This window comes from Tasmannia lanceolata, unplaced genomic scaffold, assembly GCF_043159265.1.
Source record: "Tasmannia lanceolata isolate RefF3 unplaced genomic scaffold, GAP_Taslan_0.1 ptg000006l, whole genome shotgun sequence".
NCBI lineage: Eukaryota > Viridiplantae > Streptophyta > Magnoliopsida > Canellales > Winteraceae > Tasmannia > Tasmannia lanceolata.
In genome coordinates, this window is record NW_027518683.1 from 6,456,978 (window position 1) to 6,479,657 (window position 22,680).

Sequence of the window (22,680 nt, forward strand, 5' to 3'; positions counted from 1 at the left end):
ATCAAATAAACTAATGGTAAATAAAACCTTTTTTATGGACAAGCTGAGGTTAGGAGGACGCACCATTGTATTAAAATTAAAGTATAGTACATTGGAGGTTACAAAACGCCTGCCCAAATCCTTAGAAACAGTGTCTCAAGGAAAGGGGGTCCAATCCACTCAAAAAAGAAAAGGGAGAGCAAATAGGACAGGGATAACCCCACAATACAAACACCAAACATAGATTTAGAATCAAACCAGCCAAATTATAAACTAAAAATACACCGAGCTTATTGGTTCCAATTGATGAGACCCAAGCGACACAATCATCCCGAGCGTAATTTGCAATAGATCCAATTGAGGTGGGTATAATTCAGCTTATGTGAATAAAACCTTGTATATGCGTATTGGTCAAATATGGAAATGACTCAAACGAGGACTTGTAGGGAGAGCAGCTTTCCCACTCACACTCCCTGTTTGGTTGCCGGAATTTTTTTGGTACTTGGGACTTTTGTGGATTTTTCGCAGGAAACCCATGTTTGGTTGCTGGGCCCAAAATAATCCTAGGAACCAAAATAACCCTGCACGAAACCATACCCCAAAAAAATAAAAATAAAAATTTAGAAACCAAAATAATCCCAGGAACCATAATAATCCCAAGAACAAAAAATAAGCTTGCAGAAGAATATTTTTCTTCCAAACAGTTCAAGCAACCAACCAATTTTTTCCCACCGTAGTCCGGTCAACCAAACATGAGATTTTTATTTTACCGTGATACTTCCAGGGAGTTTTTTTTCCACCAATCTCCCAGGGAGTGTTTTGTCTCACAGAAATCCTAAGAACCAAAAAAATTCCGGCAACCAAATGGAGCAGGAGATGGAATTATTTTCATAGCTTACAATTAGGGAAATGATATACCGGCCCATTTTTCTACTTAGGACAGTCCTCTCTAGGATAAAACAGAAGTCATAAATACACAAGAGGGGTCTGTCCCAAGTAAAAAAAAAAAGGCCGCATAAATGATTTCCCTTACAATCACACTCACCAGGAAGTGAGTTTTTCAAGCCCTGAAAGGCCTGAATTAATATCATCATTCGTCGATAGGCAACATTCCCCCAAAAAGAAACGCAAAAAATCAACCGCTCACATTATGTTGGCTAAAGTCAAATGATTGAAAAGAAACCGTCCGAATAATATAATCCGTACCCATGTCCCACACCATATCTAATCAACGGTCCATCCCGGGCCCAGCTAGTCCTATGTTCTCAGTTATCGGACCGCTCGTCGCACGTGCCCCAGTCTCTCTCCCCTAATTATTGTCCCTGCAAACCACATACATGATACTTCCACCCCCATTTTTCTCCCATTTCAGAAACCCCTCTCTCTAATCACCCCTCCTGTGTATGTGTCTACGCTTGCCCTTATTTTCTAGGGTTCCGATCTGAAAAATCTCACAAAGCTGGATAGACACAGAGAATACCCCTCTCGGAATCCAGAGGGCAACAGGAACTCGAGAATGCATTATCGTTCTTCGGACGACAGCCCTCCTTTTAATCCACCCCAAAGATACCCTAGTAATCCCCAAAGCTCCTTCTCGGAGGGCAAAAACCCCTTTAACAGGTCTCAAAATTACCCTCCAGGCGGGTCCGGAGGCTTCTCGGACAAAAGCCCCTTCAGCAGCTCTCAGAATTACCCACCAGGTGGGCCTGGGTTTCGTCCTATGTCCGGCGGTTATGGCGGTGGTCAGATCATGCCGATGGCCGGCCAAAAACGTAGCAGCAGTGGGTTTTCCGATTCCGGCAGGGGTTTTTCTCCAGGTATGTAAAAATTTAAAGTTCTCTTCTTTGTTTAGTTTGTTTAATTATTTTTTGTCAATTTGTCTTTTTTTTTGTGTGTGTGCTGATTTAGGGTTAATGGGTTTTTGTTAGTAGGAATTTTGGACGTAGTATTGTATGGTATATGGTAGTTTTGGGTAAATAACATGATGGCATTTGAGCAAACCCTAGAGGCATTTGAACAAATCCTAGATCAATCCACTCTGCTATTTGGAGTTTTGTGGATTGGTTTCAATATATCGATAGCCTTATTATTTAATCCCTTATCTAGGCTTTTAGGTATTAGTTCGTTGGTATTTCCGAGTGGTATGAGCAATCTACGTTTAGAAGGTGTGGTTATATGGTAGAAAAGTAAATAGGGTTCAGGACGTTGTTGTTAGAATAGTAAGTCAAACGAAGGTAGGAGAGAGGTGGGCAGCCACACTTGTGGTCATATCAAACCTAACTTTGATGGAGGTTCTTTAGGCCTAAATGGATTTGTGGGGTAGTCACAGATCACATGGGGATGTTAGATGAAGTAGCCGGAAGAGTGGAGAACAAGACAGTGGTTGAATGCCATCGACCTCCGTTCAATAAGCCTTTGAATCCACGAAGGGTGTTCTTTGAATCCACAACGAACAAGAAAAACTACCACTTTCTCTAAAAGAGAGAAGAGAGTTTGCTTCTATTTCATAAAAGTAAGTGTGAAATCGTGCCACAACCCCTCGCACGTAGGTAATTTATGAAGACGCCTTCGAGTCCTCCTTTAACTACACCTCCTAACCTTGTTTCCCCTAAAACTTGCTTACCGTGTAAATCAACTATTATACTCGGATTCAACAACCCTAAGAAGCCTACAAACCTAAACCTTCTATTTTGCTTCATTCAAGGATTTGTAAAATACTTATCCTAACATAACTTGGAGACGTGGGATATTAGAACTCGTCAATCCCCTCCGCTTGAAGAGACCTCGACCTCGAGTTCATTGGTAATGTCATTCTCCAACTTCAAAGACCATGGCACGTCGTCGCTTTGCTTTTTTGGTATCGTACTCAGCAATAGACTCGGCGACCTTTTTTTTATTCCTTTTGACACCTTTTAATACCATCTTCTTCTTCTTGGATTTGGCAAGGGATTCCTTTACCGTCAAACACGATTGCCCCTCCACTTGAAAAGCTTTGGGGTCCTCCTGTACTTTTGTTTTGCACATAACACACTGGATAACTAGAGATCGCCAGGGAGCACAAGTAGTAGGTATATGATCTTCTGTATTTTTCTCTTCTTCATCACACTGCTCATCCTCTTCATGCTTGTCACCGGTGGCTAGATTTGTAGTACGTTAGCCACCCTGGGGACACTGATTGGATTTGTGACCCAATTGGATGAACTTGTAGCATATGATCCGCTGCTCGAACTGGGACTCGTATGGATCACGCCGTGGGAATAAAGTCACTGAAAAAGTAGAAGGAACATCTCTGCATCCCCTTTCTCGTCCGGCTAGTAACTCTGTAACTCTTCACCTAGCCAAATCAAGGTGCTGTGTGTGTGTTGTCGACTTTGTCTGCGCTGGTATTCCTGAAATCAAGTATCAATGTCCTCATCTTTTGGTTCACACGACCAATCGCAGCAAATGCCTGTCAAAAAGCATTTGTAACTAATCGTGTAGGGGATTTTGGTTTATTATTAGGAATCTTAGGTCTTTATTGGATAACAGGTAGTTTCGAATTTCGGGATTTGTTCGAAATCTTCAATAACTTGATGCATAATAATGGAGTAATCTACCCTTACATTTAATAATGTTTCGTACTATTTCCATCCTAGAGCCTGTCTTTTACATCAAACCTCTTTTATCACTAAATGACATAGTTATTACCTTGGCCTACCCCAACCTATCTTGTTTAAACTCAACCCATGAATGAAATGATTTCGTCTTTTTAATATTTTTGTCTTCTATATTTTTCCCTTGGTTAATGTTTTCACGTGAGTGATGGTCGACATCTCTAGTGACAGACCCCAATATTTTATCATTTTCTGCTCACCTTCCTTATTTGTTACTTTTGGGGACCTCAGATTGTCACTATGCACTGATATTTTGTATCTGCTCCCAATGGAAGTTGTTCGTTACTTGTATAAGATTCGCTGCCCAAAGGCTAATGGGACATTTTACAGTTCTTACCTCATCACTCGGCATCTTTAGTGACAGATCCCAATATTTTATCATTTTGTGCTTACCTTTGTTATTCGGTACTTTTTGGGGCCTCAGATTGTCACTATGCACCGGTATTTTGTATCTGCTCCCAGTGGAAGTTGTTTGTTCCTTGTATAGGATTCGCTGCCCTAAGGCTAATGGGATATTTAAAGTTCTCACCTGTGTGTAATTACTCTCTCTCTAGTTTGCAAGTTTTATCGTAGGTTATAATTGCAGCCTTATGCTCATGATATGATGTGATTTATTCATTGCATTTTTATGCGAAGTCGGATTTGTATGTTTACTCCATCTTCATTTTTTTTTATGTGAAGTAAGATTTGTATGTTCATTTTACTGTTATGCAATTTTCCCCAGACAAGGCAGATAGTAGCAATGTTGCCAAACTCTTTATCGGAGCTGTTCCAAGGACAGCCACTGAAGAAGATGTAAGTTGATATTGAATTAAAACTGATTTGCAAGAAGTATGTCTCCATTTCTAAAAGTAGAACCCTTGTGTTTGCTATCATTTTGTCGTTAAAAAAATTTCTTGTCTTTAGTTATCTTTTACATTTTGCATTCACCACTGATCCGAGTCCTAAGTTGCTTCTTTACCGACTTAATTTTTTAATTGTTTAGATTTCACCATTCAAAAAAATAAAAATAAAATTCTTTATTGTTCTCTGAACAATATTTTAGACTTCAAATTTGGTGGCTTTGTATTTCATTGGATTTGGTCTGGTTGCACATGGGACTAGTGGGACCAGTTATAATTTTTGCATCTGAGGTACAGAGAATTCATACAAAAATAATTTCAGAGTATCACCTCTGTTTTAGTTTAGACATTTTTAACCGGTCTTGGGAATTCCCATCTTACATTTCGTCACTATCAGTAGATGTTGCATTCAGCCATGTTTCCCTTCATTGAGATGCCTAAATGTCCAATTGAGCTTCACTTATTTCATGTCAGATTCGTCCCTTGTTCGAAGAGCACGGAGATGTTCTTGAGGTTGCTTTAATCAGGGATAAGAGAACCGGCCAACAACAAGGTATGTACAAATGCTTTCCGTGAAGTTATTGTGATTTATATTTGTCTCTTTTCAGGTCCTCTGAGGGTTTGACCGGGGCAGTAAGCTCATGTTTCTTCCCAGTTAGATTTTGGAACAATTTTCGGTGGTTATTGGTTTTGGTCTGCAACCTTTCTTTTATGTCCTTCCTGCCAATTCGGAAGAAGGCAAGACAATGGGATCTACTAAAACATTGATTACGTATAGCTGTTGGAAACTTGGAAAGCAAATAGATCCTGCTGTTGTACCACTCCCTGCGGCAGTGACATCGCACCATCATTGACCAAGCAAGTCATTTGTAGTGGAGATGTCCAACGCTATACTGTGGCTTTTTTATGTGAAAATGTTTAGCCTAGCTGTTACTGCTGTACAGTAAGTGACATCAATATATTGATGATTTGCTTTTTAACGGATGTTAAACAGCCACAGTGTATAAAGTGGAACTTTTCAATGACCGGTCTGTTTTTTGTTTCTTGGTAACTGGAGATCAATCCTTGCCCTTTGAATGGTGTGGAATTTCTGTATACCATTTGTAATTTTTGATGGTTTGATTTGGTCTCCAAGTCTGGATGGTCGTTTGATCATGTTGATCACCAAATCTGGGTAATAATGGGTTGGCTTTTCTCATCTGTCATGATATGTTTTGAACTTCAGAGCCCTGGATGATAGGGACAGAGAACTTTTCTCTCTCTCTCTCTCTGAATGGTAGACAGAATTTTTCCTGTGCGAAGGTTGGCACTCTTTTCTTTTCTTTGAAACACACGAGCCGCACACTAGTTATTTCTCCAACATTAGTAATCTTGAATGTCATTTGGAGCTGGAGTTTTGTTTCTTTGGCCAGTCTCTTATCAGGCTATTTCCTTGGATGCCTAGTTTTTGTTTTATCTTGGGGTTGGATGATTTATTTTTTGCGTGCTGTGATGGTTGAGAAATTTGATTATGTTAATTTTTGTTTAATATGGGAAAAGAATGAATCATGTGGGGCTATGATCATACTCTGCTTCTTTTGTGATTGGAAGTTCTAACTCATCTCTATTAATTGTTGTTGACGGTATGTCGGTATATAGTAATCTTCAGCTGACTTCTAGGATTTTATGTATGTACATGGAGCTGCCTTTTTCTCTAAGAGTGCAACCTGTTAAGCGAGAGTGTCTCAGCCACTTTTAGGCTGATTTTCTCTGATTACTTTTCCATTTAAAGTTGGGGAGTTGCTACAAATCTCAACCACTCATTTCTTGTCTATGGTAGTGGATGCCCATGCCCTTATTGTGTGGAAGAATGTTGCCTTGGTTTTCAGTTTCTGGTGGTTTGTGATCTTTTCTTTGTTGAAGAATGTGCAGGTTAAGAATTGATGAATTTATTTATTTTATTTATATATTGGAAATGAGGCTGTTGCTTCATATTGGAGCTGTGGATCTGTCCGTGTGTGCCAACCTGTCTATTCCGATAATATTTATTGTTATAAAATATTATTTGTTTATGTAATACAGTGACAAAATACTGAGATCAATCTTTACTGGCTGATGTGACATGTACATGCAAATTTAATTATCTAAAGTATTATACCAGGTCCTCTTGTGTTCTCTCATCCTCAACCGCTTGGATCCCGTGTTTCTTGTGGATTTTGTTTTTTCTCCTAGTGAAACACATCCCTTTTTTGTTCTTTTGTGTTCCGGGGGTGGAGTGCATGTGTCATGCATGTAATATTGGATCATGCTTTTATTTGGCAACTGGAAATGGGTATCATCCCCTATATTTCTTGTTTGATTGTGAGTGTTGGTGAGGGAGTAAGGCCTTCCAGACCAGTTGTTAATAAGTGATGTATCTTATTTTTTACTGTGTGAGAAGCAATATGTGTTTGAATCTTTCTCTGATGTGTTGGAAATTGTTATTCCCTACTGCCACTTCCTTTGTTGTACTCTTTATGATGCACATTGTTCCAATTTATGGTGTTCTTTTGGTTGTAATTGGTTCCAAATTTACTAGTGGGACCTGCAGAATTTTGATATCTCAACCTTAGATGTTCCATGTTTATGGAGTTTAGTTCTTCTGATTGATGATTGTTTTTGCGTTTAACTTCTAGGAGTCACCATTCATTGAATGAGTGGTGTGAGTTGCAGTTTTATGTTGATCCTTATAATGATTGCTGATCACATGCCACATGATCCTTTGTTATTTTATATGCATACCATTTGATGCAGCTGAATTTCTGTTGCTGCAATTGATTTACCATTTTCGTTTACTTATGATCTTTCTGTTGGTTCAGGGAAATCAAATTCTACACTTCAAGAAAATTTTCATTTTAGTTCTTTAAGATTTTTCGTAATTTATGGTGTTGTAGCATAGTCTTTGACCTGTCTTGTTTTGTGGTAATGTCATTGATTCATTTCTCTTTGAGATATCATGTTCTAATTGCCAAACCGAAGCGGCCTTTCCAATTGTTCCAATAGGATGTATTGAGATTGTTATTTGACATGAAGTACTGGTGTACTGATTTCTGCTTTATATTGTTAACTTACCTACTTCTCCAAAAGCTTAAGCTGTTGGAGAAAGGCGTTAAGCCTTTGGAGAAGTTGGTAAGTTAACATGGTATCAGAGCCAAAGGTCTCGAGTTCAAACCTCCCGGATAGCAAAAATCCACATGCGATGGTCGGCCCAAAGTGGGACCACATGTGCCACGTGTTTGCCAAGTGGGCCACACGTGAGGGGGAGTGTTAAAAGTATAAAAGATAAATAACGCCTTTCTCCAACATCTTAAGCTTTTGGAGAAGTCGGTAAGTTAACATATATCATGTTTAACATGATCTTAATGGTGGCCAATACAACTTTTTTAATGAAAATAACTATTGTAAGATGAGTATATTGTTCATTATCATCTTACTATTTTGTCTTTAATGACTTTCTGGAAATAGTGATGTGGACTTTTGGCACGGAGTCTGCTGCAATTTGTGTTTATTTTCTCTGCTGAAATGAGCTATGTGCATCACCTAATATATCTTTTTTTAAAAAATGGGGCATTGCCTAATATATCTCTTCTCTGAACTTTTGACCATTTGTGAGTCTGTTGTCATCATTCTAATGTTTTTTTATACGGAAACTGTTCTCACAACTGATGGGTGTGATCTAGTTGTCTTACACTATATATGTATTGATATCTGATGGTCAAGGGGGGCATACCAGACTTGCTTCCGATAGAGTTCTATCAGGAACCACACTTAACATTGTTATTCTCCCTTTCTGTTCTTGAGTGGGTCATTACCGTGCTCAGCTAAATGCAAAGATTGTAAAGATTTGAGTTGTATTCCGTGACATGCAAGCGTCAGTGAAGCAACTGAAACTTGATTGCTACTTTTCATTGTTTGTTTTAGTTATTTACTTATTTTAGATCCCCATGCTCGTGCACTTTGAATATTTCTTGGGAGTTCATGATTATTAGTCTGAAAGTGTTGTGAGCTTCTCATTTTCTATTGGGGCATGTCGGGTTAAGTGATGCTTTATACTATGGATATGCTGCTTCCTGATAAGGATTTGAACGGGTCATTACTCTGCTCATCTAAATGCAAAATTTGTGAAGTCTTGTGTTGTATCGGGAGCTTCTTATTTTCAGTTGGGGCATGTTGAATTCGGTGATGCTTTATACTATGGATATGCTGCTTCTGGCTAAGGATTTGAATGGGTCATTACTTTGATCTTCTAAATGAAAATTTTGTGAAGTCTTGATTTGTATTCTCACTAGATGCAATTGAAACTTGATTTACTTTTTCATTATTTATCTTAGTTATTTTAGAACCCCTTGCTTGTGTACTTTGGTAGCCAGTATTGATATGGAGTTGTAAGTATTAATTTGAAAGTAATGTGCACTTCTCATTTTCTGTTGGGGCATGTCGGATTCAGTGATGCTTTATAATATGGGGATGTGCTGATTCCTGCCAAGTAGATGGCGATTTGATACCTTTTAGTGTGATCTACCAGGTAGATGGTGATTTAGCGTTTTGTTTTGATGGGCTTGCAATGTATTCATTGCTTTGTTATCTATTTATTTTCATTCTTTGGGGTTTTTCTGCATGTTTGCTGAAAATGAAGTCAATGGCTTTCTCAATGGCCATTAGCCTGATATCCCTTGTCGCTACCGCTTAAATCATAAGCACGCTATCTTTTTTAGTGACCGCATATTCATGATTCCTTTTGGTCGGGAGAGGTCTATTTTAATTCTTTGGAGGTTTTCTGCATGTTTGCTGAAAATGAAGTCAATGGCTTTCTCAAGGACATAAGCTGGATATCCCTTGTCGCTACCGGTTAAATCATAAGCACACTATCTTTTTTAGTGACCGCATATTCATGATTCCTTTTGGTTCGGAAAACTTAAGCTGATGTCGAGAGTTCCATAATGTCACAATTGGCACCATTCCTACATATGAAATAGCATATTCTCAAGTTTATTTTGCCAAATTCATTTTCCATTTATTAAGAGCACTGATATCTGGGATGATCATAAATTGGTTTACACATTTCATTGTTTGCAAAGCTTCATTCTTGCCGGTAATGTATTGTTGTGCTATTGATCGATGTTAGAAAATCCAATTTGTAACATAGTTTATCTTTTTTGTCTCATCGTTTGCTATTGTATGAGTTATATATACATATCCAAATCTATGAATATATAGTACCATCTAATGGGTGCCCTGGTCTCACGAGAACAGGTGAAATTTAACACTTAAAGAAAATTCCTTTGTTGTGCATTTGGCTTGGTCTTTGAGAATCTTTGTATTTTTTTCGTGAATACCAGGCCTACTATGACTAATAGTAGTAGCATCTTGAATGACATCCCTTTTATATTTTAGTTATTGCAGTGATCTGGTTGCACAATTTTTCTAAACAACATTCTTAGGCGTAATATCTTTTGATGTCTTATAGTTATGTTGGTTGTGTGAATTAAAAACTGGACAAACGGAGTATATGACTCTATTGAGACTGAAGAAACACATTCCATGGTGACAATGGTAAACCAAAAATGTGATGGCAATTTGTATGTCTGTTCGTAGTTTACTGATTTGGAGATAGCTGACGGATTAAATTTTCTTACAATGACAAACTTTTGTGGGGTTTTATCTGATTGGTGGTTAATCCTTGAGGAATTTCCGTAAAAAGTAATGCATCAGATCAATAACATACGTTGAGCCTGTTGCTAAGTTGGTCAATGTCCTGTGCCCAAACCTTGCAGTTTCTGGTTAGTTTCCAGCTAATCCAATAAAAAAGTAAAATCTTGAAAAAAGAAAAGCACATGTAATGCTTGGGTGCCTTTACATAGGCATTTGATAAGGTGTGTGGAAAATATTTTCTTAATTCGTCAACTTTGTGGAGGATGTATATTTATGATTTCTATTTACAATACAATTGTTTTTCATAGTTAACAATGTTCATCTTCTCAGGCAGATGCTCAAGCATGTAATAGTAAATAGACAGTTAAGGTTGTTATTGATATGGTAGTTGATTGAAAAACTTATCATGCATGCTGTATTTCAAGGTGCCTGCACGCATCCCTAGGGAATAGTCCCGCCCTACAGAGTGGGGTGGGGATACCCTATGTCATCAAACAAAAAAAAAGGGTGAATATTGAAGATTCTTCAATCACAAATTTTGTGATACATGGTAGTGCCCATAGTTCCCGGAAACCCCTTGAGTGGGTAGGAAACACATTTTGGAAACATTTCTGAAATGTGAAAAAGTAATTGGGGAAATGTTTCCGAAACACATGGGAAATACATGAAAAATGCGTGGGAAACAAATCATAAAATTATGTGAAGCATGTGTGAAACTTGTGAGAAACGTAGGGGAAATACATGGAAAATGTATGTGAAATGAACAAAAATCGTTTTGCAAAAATACACAAAATTATAGAATCCGTATTAAAAAGGAAAATAGTATATATAGTAATAGAAATTAGAAATAAATAGAAAGTGATGATAAAAATATAAAGAACATACATAAATCATCTATGTATGCCTCTAGTTTAAATGAAAATTATGAAAAAAAATTATAAATGCATTTATTTATGCATAAAAGCTCGGACAAATTGAAATTAAAAAATTCTAAATCTACAAACGCATATATTTTGTATTTCTCTTGTGTTTTGTATGTGTTTCTCTTGCCATATCGTTTCAGAAATGTTTCAAATTTGTTGCTTCTCAATGTATTTCACATACGATTTTCTGTCACTTCCCCATTTCTTGTTTCGCCTCTATTTTTCCCGCATTTCTGCTTCCGTTTCAGTTTTTGCTTCCCGAATTCGTTTACCAACCTGGTAATTATAGTCGTGCCCATATAAGCGCCATCTGGTTGGATCCACATAAGTGCATCTGGTCATGCTCATCTCGATCACAAGAGTGGTTTATATTGATTACTTTTCTCGGAGTCTAATCTTCGGAAGAGAGTAAAAATATAATTTTTAGGCCTTTTCATAATTCCTATGGTAAATTTAGTTCTTTGTTATTTTTTTTACTATTTTTACTGTAATTTTTGGCCTTTTCATAAGTGTATATGTATGTTTCATACATGGTTTTAAATGTCGGTTTCGGTACCGGTTTTGTACCCCACCGAAATCGAAATTTCGGCTGAAATCTAACGAAACAATAAAAACATTATTTTATTTGATACCAAATTTCGGTTGAAATTTCGGTAAAATATTAAATTAATAAAAAAAAAACAGTTTTTTGGGTGAAATTTCCGGGAAAAACGATATTTCGACCGAAATTCCAAAATTTCGGACGAAATAAAATACCATTTCAGGTATTAGTGACTTCGGTGTCGGTCTCCACCGAAATTTCGGATTTCGGTCGAAATTTAAACCCATGGTTTCATATCAATGAAATTGTAGTTGGTTAAACTTTCTATTAGTAGGTCTGATTTGGAGAGGCCTTGACTCCTCAAGATCGTAGGACATTGTGAAAATGTAGATTTTCTCGTAATGCAGATCCATAAATCTTCAGAATTTGATGTTAAGGACAACTGATTTAAAACCGGATAGAGCAGTATCTGCATAGATCTCTTTTCTGCCTATGCCCAAATATTGGACTTCCTTGCCCTGTGATGGTTTTTCGTTCCTGCATGAGTCCAAGTATATGTCTCTATGGGATTCTTTTGCTACTTGCTTCATTGATTCTGCGTCATATCTAGATCACTGAATCTAAAATTTCGTTCTTTTTTTTTTCTCGTCTCACCTATCGCTTCCCTTTTGTGTCCTCTTTATATCTATTCTTTTTACCTTTTCTCCACGCTTTTTCAACATCTTCTCTAGCCCAACTGAAAAAGGAGCCCCTCACTGGGTTAGCAAGGTATGGCACCTGTCCCACAGTAGTGTGGGGCCTTTGAACAAGGTTATTCTGATTTTGACACACTTTTGTTCCTATACCTTGGATGGCATCCTTGACAAACCCCATTTGGAATCATCAAACTTATTGGTTTGAACTTTATCCTATTGAATGCCAAGTTGTGCCATTGGTTTAGAGTTAAGATCTGATGGGTCACTTGAATGGGTCCATCTCTGCTCCTTTGAAATATATTCTTGGTGATATAAAATATAAACTCAGGATTAGAGATGAGTCCCAGTTCTGTTGATCAGTATTATGCATATACATCACACACACACACACACATGTGTATATATACCTTGTGTATTTCTGTGTTCATACACGTGTGTGTGTGTGTTCTTCCCCTTTCTTTGGTGCTTTGATGGGTATCTGCAGTCTCATGTTTGTTTTGGGTTGTGTTTTCTGTTCACATATGTTAATATGCTTAGCTACACAAATGCATCATTAATGCATAAATCAGTGTGCATAAGCAAGCTATCGTCAAGTGCATCATCTATAGAACTGGTGCGTATACCATGTTAAACTACCAGTTAGTATAAAAGCTTAAGTTGTTGGAGAAGGCGTTATTTAATCTTTTGTACTTAAAATATACGATTGTTTTCTATGTTGTCCAATTCTATGCTTACACGCCTTTTTTTAAACTTTCTGTTACTGTATCATGGAACCTTGGATTTCGCATAATATTTATCAGTTCAGACAATCATATATTGGGCCTACATTATTATGACACATTGACACTATATTGCAATGTGTATATACATGTGCATATGTGCACTTATATGCATGTATCTATCTGCGTGAGTGGCAGAACTCATTGGTGGAATGCAATGGTTATAGATTTTGGTACAAGTTCTCTCATGACATTTGTGCAGTTTATTATGTATTTGCTCATGCATCTTTATGCAGCTGTGAACTGTATATACAAATTACAAAAGCATGAACAATCTTTTAAACACATCTATATTCCCTAAGGCCCTGTTCGTTTCAGATTGTGACAACCGATTGTAAGCCCAAAACCTATTATTATACTCAAAATTACATTCAAATTTGAGTCTAATAATAGGTTTAGGGCTGACAATCCGTTGTCATAATCTGAAACGAACAGGGCATAAGCATTCCAGCCTATTGTACCATGATCTGCATGATATATACCATTTTGAAAGGAGTACCAGTAATCTGATGGAATTAGGATACAAAATCTTTATTTCTACAGGATTTTGTTTCATAAAATATGCAACATCTGAGGAAGCTGACAGGGCTATTAGAGCTTTACACAATCAATATACTTTGCCCGGGGTGCGTTCCAAACTACTATTGTGGCTCTATTCACTTAACTGGCTAATGTCCTGCTATTTGAAAAATTTGTGCTTTGGTTATCCAGGGATTGGGTCCCATCCAAGTTAGGTACGCTGATGGTGAACGGGAACGCCTTGGTAATTTCTTATCATTTTTTGATTAAAGGACTTTTATTTTCCTGATTAAAGGGCTTTTGGAACTTTGTGTTACAATATATATATATATATATATATATATATATATATATATATATATATATATATATATATATATATGTGTGTGTGTGTGTGTGTGTGTGTGAGATCAATTTGTTAACTTTTAACTCACAAATATGATGTTTGCCAGTCAAGAAATGGCAACCAAACATTTAAGAAAGAAATGTGCTTGAGTATAAGAGGATATATATATATATATATATTAGGAAATGGTTTATGAGCTAGAGCTCAAATAGCTTATTTGAGCTAGAGCTCAGACATAGGGTGGGTGCTTATGTTGTTTTGGTTATGTTAGATATTGATTCTATAGGACCTAACATAGATAGGGTGTCCCTATGAAGAAAAAAATAAATAAAAATAATAATATAAATAAATAAATAAATATATATATATATATATATATATAGAGAGAGAGAGAGAGAGAGAGAGAGAGAGAGAGAGAGAGAGAGAGAGAGAGCTAGTTGTTCCAGCACAAGTGTGCAGGTAAATTACCTGCACACGAGTGCAGAAACAGGGTGGGGCCCACATTTTGGGGGGGGGGGATCAAAACCATTCATTTGGAAGGCCCTTCCATGGATAGGGTGTGGCCCAAAAATCAGCCCCATTGGATCGTCCTAATCCAATCAAAGGTGGGGGGGATGGACAGACACTGTGTGTCCATGTTTCTGCCCATTTCCTCCCTCCACAAATGGCACGGTTAGGATGATCCAATGGGGCTGATTTTTGGGTCACACCCTATCCATGGAAGTGCCTTCCAAGTGAATGCTTTGGACCCCCAAAAAATGTGGGCCCCCACCCTGTTTCTGCACTCGTGTGCAGGTTAGCTTACTTGCACACTTGTGCAGGAACAACAACCTCATATATATATATATATATATATATATATATATATATATATATATATGAGAAAACGGTTCCTACACATGTGTAGAGAGTTCTCTACACACTAGCTTAAAATACAGTGGGGGCCCACATTGTTTGGGTGATCCAAGCCATCTATTTTAAAGGCCCTCACATAGATAGGGTGTCTACAAAAAATCAGATCCATAGGATCATCCCAACCCTACGATTTGTGGAGGTAAAATGGATGTCTTTAAACCTTCACAAATTAGTCCATTTTTTGTCTCCACAGTTCGAATGGTTAGGATGATCCTATGGATCTGATTTTTTGTGGATACCCTATCTATGTGAGGGCCTTAAAAATGAATGGTTTGGATCACCCAAATAATCTGGCCCCCACTGTATTTTAAGCTAGTGTGTAGATAACTTATCTACACATATGTGTAGGAACCGTTTTCTCTCTCTCTTTCTCTCTCTCTCTCTCTCTATATATATATATATATATATATATGAGGAAAAGGATTGTACGCTCGAGTGTACCTAACCTTAGGTACGCTCGAGTGCCAAATCACATGGGTCCCACATTTTTTTTGGTCATCTAAACCATTTATTTGCAAGGCCCCATCATAGATAGGGTGTGTACCAAAAATCAGCACCATTGAATCATCCTAACCCCTCCAAAACTAGAGGGCAAAATGGGCAGATTTGTGGACAAACAGTGTCTGTCCATTTTGACCTCCCCAAAAATGTGGGCCCGCCCTGTTTCTGCACTCGAGCGCAGGAAATATATATATATATATATATATATATATATATATATATATATATATATATATGTGTGTGTGTGTGTGTGTGTGTGTGTGTGTGCGCGTGTGTGCGTGCAATTTTATCCATACATTTTTATCCAAAGTTCATGTTTGCCTTGTTATATATGCTCAGTGAGAGACTTCCATCCTCGCACACTGGCATGGATACTAGACCACTTGATACAGCTTGATGTTTTGTACCATTGTGTTTTATATTGTCCTTTCCCTTTATTTTGGTTGTTAATGAATTTATTGAGCCATTAAAAAACAGACCGAAATTCTTTTATTCTGATGTTGGCTTTTTTTAATGTTAGGTGCAGTTGAATACAAATTATTTGTTGGTTCCCTCAACAGACAAGCTACAGAAAAGGAAATTGAGGAGGTAAGTTTCATGTAGATTGGGCACTGTAGCTTTCCTCTGATAGATGAGTATTGTTTGTGCCATGACATGTGGATATTTTAGTAATTTTTAATTATTATGGGGTTTCTTAGTTAGATTTCTTTTCGCATGGACATATGCTAAACATATTCCATGAGATCTTATGCTTTTCTCTGTCTACCTCATTTTATTGGTCCTGCCGTGCTACTCATTTATATCTTTGTCAAAGTTCTCATCAGTGTTTTCTGTGTGCAGATATTTTCTCCTTATGGTCGTGTTGAAGATGTCTACATCATGAGAGATGAACGAAAGCAAAGTCGTGGTGTGTCCTCTTGCATATGTGGTTTTCTTATTCAATTCCTTGTTTGATCACTTCTTTAGTGGTGCAGATCTTTTGGGTTCTTTTATATTCTTTGATCTGATATTTTTTGTTTATATAATCTATGAAGGATGCGGATTTGTTAAATTTTCGCATAAAGATATGGCAGCAGCGGCTATAAATGCTCTTAACGGAACATATGTGATGAGAGTAAGATTGCTTTATTTGTTGAAATATTTTTAGATTCTTTGTTTCCATTTTCAAATGCCTTCAGTTCATCAATCTTTTTTGTATTTTTCTGCTATGTAGGGTTGTGATCAACCTTTAATCGTTCGGTTTGCCGATCCAAAGAGGCCAAGGGGTGGAGAGTCAAGGTTTACAGTCTTGCTTGTTTTCTTTTCTATTTTCCACACAAACTTACCATATATTTAATATTTTGTCAATACCTTTACAGGCTTGGTCCTTCATTTGGGGGTCCTGGTTTTGGCCCTCGATCTCAGGCACCCCCGGGAGTCAGGTCTGTTTTACTAGTTGTAATGTTACTCTCATCTCTTTTTCCTGTTTCATTCTGTTCGTGGTACGCCATCATTGTGCTAATATTTTCATGTTGCAGGCCAACACCCAATCTTGGTGACACATTAGTAGGGGGTAATCCACCTAATGCTTGGCATCCTATGAGTTCTCGGAGTGCGGGACCACCTTCTCAAGTTAATACTCCTGCTTTTGAGAGTCAGTTTACTTCTAGAGGTGGTCTTGGGGCAATTTCTTCAACTGCGGTACGAATCTATCTGATTTTTCCAGTGCAATTTTTTCTGTCATGTAGTACAGAGCTGTTATAAGTATTTTCGTAATCTGTCTGAGATCTTCTGTCTTTCTTCTTGTTAACACCTTAGTCTGGTTCTTTGGGAGTCCTTGGTGGACCTACAAATGATTCTCTTCAGCGCATTGCCGATACCCCATCCTCTACATCAGAGCAGGTCAGTACAAATTCAATTTTGTTTGTCGCTGTGATCTCAGAATAAATGTTTGTTTTAAGAATCATGGATTCAACAATTCTTATCTCCCACTATTTTCATTTTGTAGAGTTTCAATCCATTTCAGTCCATTGGTCAGAAAATCTCGCCATTGCAGAAGCCACTTCAATCGCCCCAGCACCTGCCGTCTTCCTTGCAACTCTACCAGCAACAAACTCCGTCGTCCTTCTCACAGACACCAACTTCACAGGCATCCATAAACCCGCTGGGTCAGCTGCAACTCCCTCACTCTCAAGGTCAAAATTCCTTCAACCAAGCACTATCAACCCCACAGGTACTCGGTTTCAGCGGTCCCTTGTCGGTTTCTCAGTCTCTGCCTCATCAAGGCTCCTCGGCTGGCGCACAACAAAATCCGTCGAACCTTCAGCCGCATGGTTTGGCTGCTGCCGCAAACCAACATCAGTTGCCTTCCTCTTTTCTCCAGCCGCAACTGCTTTTACCAAACCAAAAATTGCCATCTCAGATACCACAGGCTTTACAATCAAGCTTTCAATCATCACAACATGCATTCTCTCAGCTGCAACAGCAGTTGAATATAATGCAACCGTCTACTCAAAGTCTAAGTCAGCAGCCGAGTTCCCAGACTAGTAAACCACAGGTACACCAATTTTACGTCACTCTAAGGCCTCAATTCATTGCACATTTCTGTCATGAAGTACTATTATCAATGCATTTGTTTCAGGGAAATGTTATCAGCACAACCATATTTTAATATTTGCACAAACCCAGCTGTCTTTTCTTCTTTAATTGGCTCATGAGAGCTTTTTGGGAAATGTAACAACCTTTTGACAACTCTTTAAATACTAAAAGACAAGATGGTTTTTGAAAATATCAAAATATGGTTGTGCTGATATCATTTCCCTTTGTTTCAATCTTTGTTTCTGGTAATTTTCTTCTGTATGCTTTATTATCCTTGCCTTGTATATGTTTATTATAGTGATGTAATTTTTATTCGGACTGGTTTGCTGATCGTATCTTATGAAATATATTTGATCAGTCTCCATGGAACATACCACAGATTGTTGTTAGCGCTCCGGCAACTGCACCAGCTGCTGTTGCACGTGCAAGCATATCTTCTGTCAGTACCCCAGTTATTCCTGTCAGTACCCAGGCTGCAGCTCCTCTAACTTGTAACTGGACGGAGCACACCTCTCCAGAAGGATATAAATATTACTATAACAGTGTAACTAGTGAAAGCAAGGCAAGATTTTTATCGTTTTCCCCTATTAGCATTTACTATTGAATTTTTCCACCTTTACTATTTATATATATGATAATTCGGCCTTCAATATGGATTTGTAGTGGGAGAAACCAGAAGAGTTGACCCTATTTGAGCAGCAACAACAGCAACAGAAAGTGCAACAAGTGCAGTTAGTTCCGCAGCTTCAAACCCAATTGCATACACAGATACAGTCTGTCCACCAACCGTCTCAATTGCAACAGTTACAGTTTCAATCTCAGCTGAGACAACAGCAAATGCAATTCCAGCAACCGTCTTTATCTTTGTCGGTCAGTACCTTTTTACTTGCTTTTCATAATGTCGGAAGTTAGTATTGTTCATTTGTGTAACTTCATATTTTGCCATTTCAATTTCAGGCTTCCAGTGTAACTGGTCAACAAAACATTCCGGTAACTTCTCCTTTTTATTAAACTGGCCATGATCTATATTGGGGTGAAATGTTGTGATAATCTTGTATTTTGTGCTGTCACCATTAAGGGATTATGAGTGTTCTTTACATTTCAGTTAAAAAATGTGGTATTCTTGTTTTGCACTGAAAAAAACTCTGCTGTGGTAGGTTTAGAGGATCAGTTTTTGGATTGTTTGATCTGGTTTGCTTAGTTGGTTTTTCCTTGTCCTTTGAAAATTATTATACATAATAATATGAACTATCAATTATCATAATTCCACTACATATTTGGTCAAAACCTATGATTTGACAGACATTTCGAATTTATTGCAGACTCACGTGTTCTGCCATGTCCGACACGACACGCGTGTCCACAAGTGTCCACACTCCTTTGGACACTTTTACTTGTGGACATGTTTTTGTACTGTATTAAGTGTGACATTCTGTTTTTTTATTGAATATTGTATTTACCACATTTAGACAACTCGTATCTATGTCGAAACTGGACACACGAATCCATATCTACAAATCATGATTACATATTCTTTCCATTTTAGCCATGTCCTCGTTTCTAAAGTTTGGGGGTTTGCCGTGTCCAACACTCTGTATCCGTCTCAACATGCGACACTTGTGTCCGTGTCCACAAATCATAGGTCAAAATTATTTTAATCTTAGCATTTGGTCAAAATTATTTTTAATCTAAGTATTTAGTCAAAATTATTTTTAATAGTTTCTATTATCCTATATTCCAAAATGCTTGATATAAACTCCGTAACGTTACTCGCATTGCTTCTCAGCATGAGTTGCACAATGCCCACATTTTTTACCAAAGGAATGCTGGCCATAAGGACGGTTGATTGAGACAATAGTTATCTGGATGCTTGGATATTTAAGTGTGATGGCATGCATATGGCATCCATGAACACCTTTTCAAGCAAATTTTATAATGGGATTTTGAAATTTCAAAAGCTTATTATATGGCTGTGCTCATTTTTGCTGTAACTGGCTCCTAAAATGTGTTAAAGTAGTTTAATCTTTTGTAGATTGTTGCACTGACACATTAATCAGTTATGTAGAGCTCCTTCATTCATTATTGCTTTTTTTTAAAGGTGACAAGGTGTCCCACTGAAATACAGCAATTACACTGTCCCTTACAGTACGTATAATCCCCAGCCCACCAGCTGAAAGCTAACTAGATGGGCAGCTAGCAATCTGGATCCACATTCTGCTGTAAGCCAGCCCTTCAGATAATAGCTCGCCTGCAGAAGCCAGAAATATCTAGATTGGACACTTCAGATCCTGCCCCCTAATTTCCCCCCAGCACCATTGCATGATCCACCCGAATGATCTCCATCCCTTCTCTCTGTCTTTCCGCACCCTTTTTTGCTAATTTATTGGCCTTTTCATCGGCTGATCGCCGCTTATGCTAAAATTTTGAGGAAATGGAAGTAACAAGGTCCCTGATTTCCATAAGAACATCCGCTATCGCCGATGGACCGACCGACTTGTTGGTCGCCCAAGAAATTGCATTCGCTGAAGCTCCGTCAATAATCAGATGGCTGCTTCCATGATTTGCAAACCACCTCTAGCCCCACAATAATGCTGTCGCTTTTGCTTCATTTGAGTCACACTGTTACAACAACCCGCCAACCTAGAATATGATAGGAGTCGTCCACTTGAGTCCATGAATAAACCACCAATTTCCGCTCTTACTGGCTTCCCTTTTGAACTACTATCGAAGTTCATTTTGATCCATCCACTTCGAGGAGGTCTCCACCTTGGCTCTGCTGTTTGCTTCTTCTTCTCATGAATTCTCACCTTCCAGTTTCTTAATATCTTCCCTAGGCTATAATTTGATGCATCCTTCCCATTGTGATTCCACGCTATAATGTTGGATTTAATGTTGATTACTATTCTTCCCCAACTACGCTTTTGGTCTTTGAATATACGGTTGTTTCTTTCCTGCCTCGGATCCCAAATCATCGCATGGAGAACCAATTTCCACATGGCTCTGCCAACCTCTCCAAAAAGGTCTAGCACTCCACTCTAGAATATTCTCGTCTTGATTGACTTGTGAAGTGTCCACTGAAGACCAAAGCTGCTTATTATTTTCATCCATAATCCAAGTGAGAAGGGGCAATGGGCTAGAAGGTGGTCCAATTACTCTTCATTTCAGCAACAGAAGATGCACCGACTCGCCATCTGACTATTCCTCTTTTTCAGCCAATCACAAGTGTTTATTCTCTTCATGGCTATCGTCCAAGCGAAAGCTACCACCGTTGAGGGAAACTGAATAAACATAATATTTATCCTTCATTCATTATTGAACCACATTGGGTTCATGAAAGGAACAATTATTGTTTTTCTAGGATATGCCAATATGATTCACCTGTCGCTTTTTAAATAGTGATTGATTAGGGTAGTATAACTCCTTGTGAGGAATTTCATCTTCATTTACCTAAGTACTTTATTTGAGTGGGTTGCGTGTAGACAGCAAGGGCTCTTAGCGACTTTATCGTTTGGTACTGTGTTGCTTTCCAGGAGCTTGGTTATGCACAACTACAGACGACCAACATTTCAGGCATTGATCCTGCTCGCATTCAACAGGTAAACCAATATAAATCCATTAATTTGCTCATCCGAAGTTGAAGGATGCAACTTAAGTCAGGTCGGGTTGAACTTTTGCTAAAAATGAATTGGAATCAACCCGACCCCGATCTGATGGTAAAAGCTCAATCGGAAGTCCTAAAAAACAACCCGAGTTGCACCCATAAGCTTTAGCTACAGTTTTCCTTTTTTCAGCTCTTCTTGCATGTGATTGTTGCAGGGACTTCAGGCTGCACAGGAGTGGATTTGGAAAAACAAACCTTCAGGTTTTCACCATTCTCTCGCTAATTTTGTATCTTGTTGGGATTGAGCCTCATCCTTGCCTGGGTGGGACCTGATGTCACAAAGTCCAGGTCACTGGGCTTGATCCTACCGAGATACCCAAGGGAAAATAAAGTGCATGATGCTACGGAGCTACCCAAGGAAAAATAACGTTTTTTTTTTTTTTTTTTTTTTTTGAAATTACCAAAAGAATATTAGGGTCCAGATTTTTTGTCTTCCAGCCATCTCCACCTCCCTAACAGGTTGCCTAGAAGGCTGTTCTTTTCATGGTCCTAGTGCGATCAATGAATATCGGTGAATGAAGTAGCTTAGTTAGGGACTGTTTGTGGTGCAAGTTAAGTGGGAATGATGCTGGGCAAGTTAAGTGGGAATGATGCTGGGTAGTCTACATCTGCTACTATTTATTTTGCTGGAAGCTTTTCTTCCATTTTTCGTTACGTTGCTACGTTTATTCTGCTGCATTTATCGGGTTTTTCATATTGTGCTTCTCCAGGAGCTTGACGCCAAACAGGCGAGCTGAAGGTAGCATGGGTACGGAAAATGTAGTGGCAGCTGTACATGACCAGGAATGCATGCAAGCAGGAATCTAGCAGAGTTAACATGTGGGAGGCCTCAACCTTGCTCCAAGCTAGTAATACCAATGGAGATGTTGCTTAATTCTACCATTTCGTGTTGAAAAATTATACACTCTGCATAATAGGGTAAAATATATATTAAAATAAGGCCATCTCTAACTTGTTAATCTTGCTAATTCATACACAATTCTGGTGAATCATTTCTTCTCAATGAAGAAGATTCTGTATAACACTTGCTCGGAATCTCACCTATCCGATTCCATCATGGAAGAATCGATACTGTATCT

At 38.2% G+C, this 22,680-nt stretch overlaps 1 protein-coding gene across 6 annotated transcripts; it reads left to right on the forward strand.

Moving 5' to 3' along the window:
• Positions 1 to 1,302: 1,302 nt before the first annotated feature.
• On the forward strand, positions 1,303 to 22,680 carry LOC143879453 (flowering time control protein FCA-like). 6 transcript variants are annotated; one of them, XM_077381843.1, is made up of 19 exons: positions 1,304 to 1,796; positions 4,357 to 4,427; positions 4,949 to 5,027; positions 13,626 to 13,708; positions 13,794 to 13,845; positions 15,884 to 15,951; positions 16,204 to 16,267; positions 16,398 to 16,477; positions 16,577 to 16,641; positions 16,722 to 16,784; positions 16,881 to 17,043; positions 17,161 to 17,244; positions 17,351 to 17,899; positions 18,299 to 18,502; positions 18,604 to 18,810; positions 18,898 to 18,930; positions 21,471 to 21,536; positions 21,757 to 21,802; positions 22,312 to 22,680. In XM_077381843.1, exons 1-19 carry the CDS (start codon positions 1,496 to 1,498, stop codon positions 22,317 to 22,319), a joined length of 2,286 nt encoding a protein of 761 aa, XP_077237958.1. In that variant the 5' UTR covers positions 1,304 to 1,495; the 3' UTR covers positions 22,320 to 22,680. The 6 variants fall into 6 exon arrangements, with proteins under 6 accessions (XP_077237962.1, XP_077237958.1, XP_077237960.1 ...); XM_077381845.1 differs by having other exon boundaries at positions 15,890 to 15,951; XM_077381842.1 differs by having other exon boundaries at positions 1,305 to 1,796; positions 16,204 to 16,270.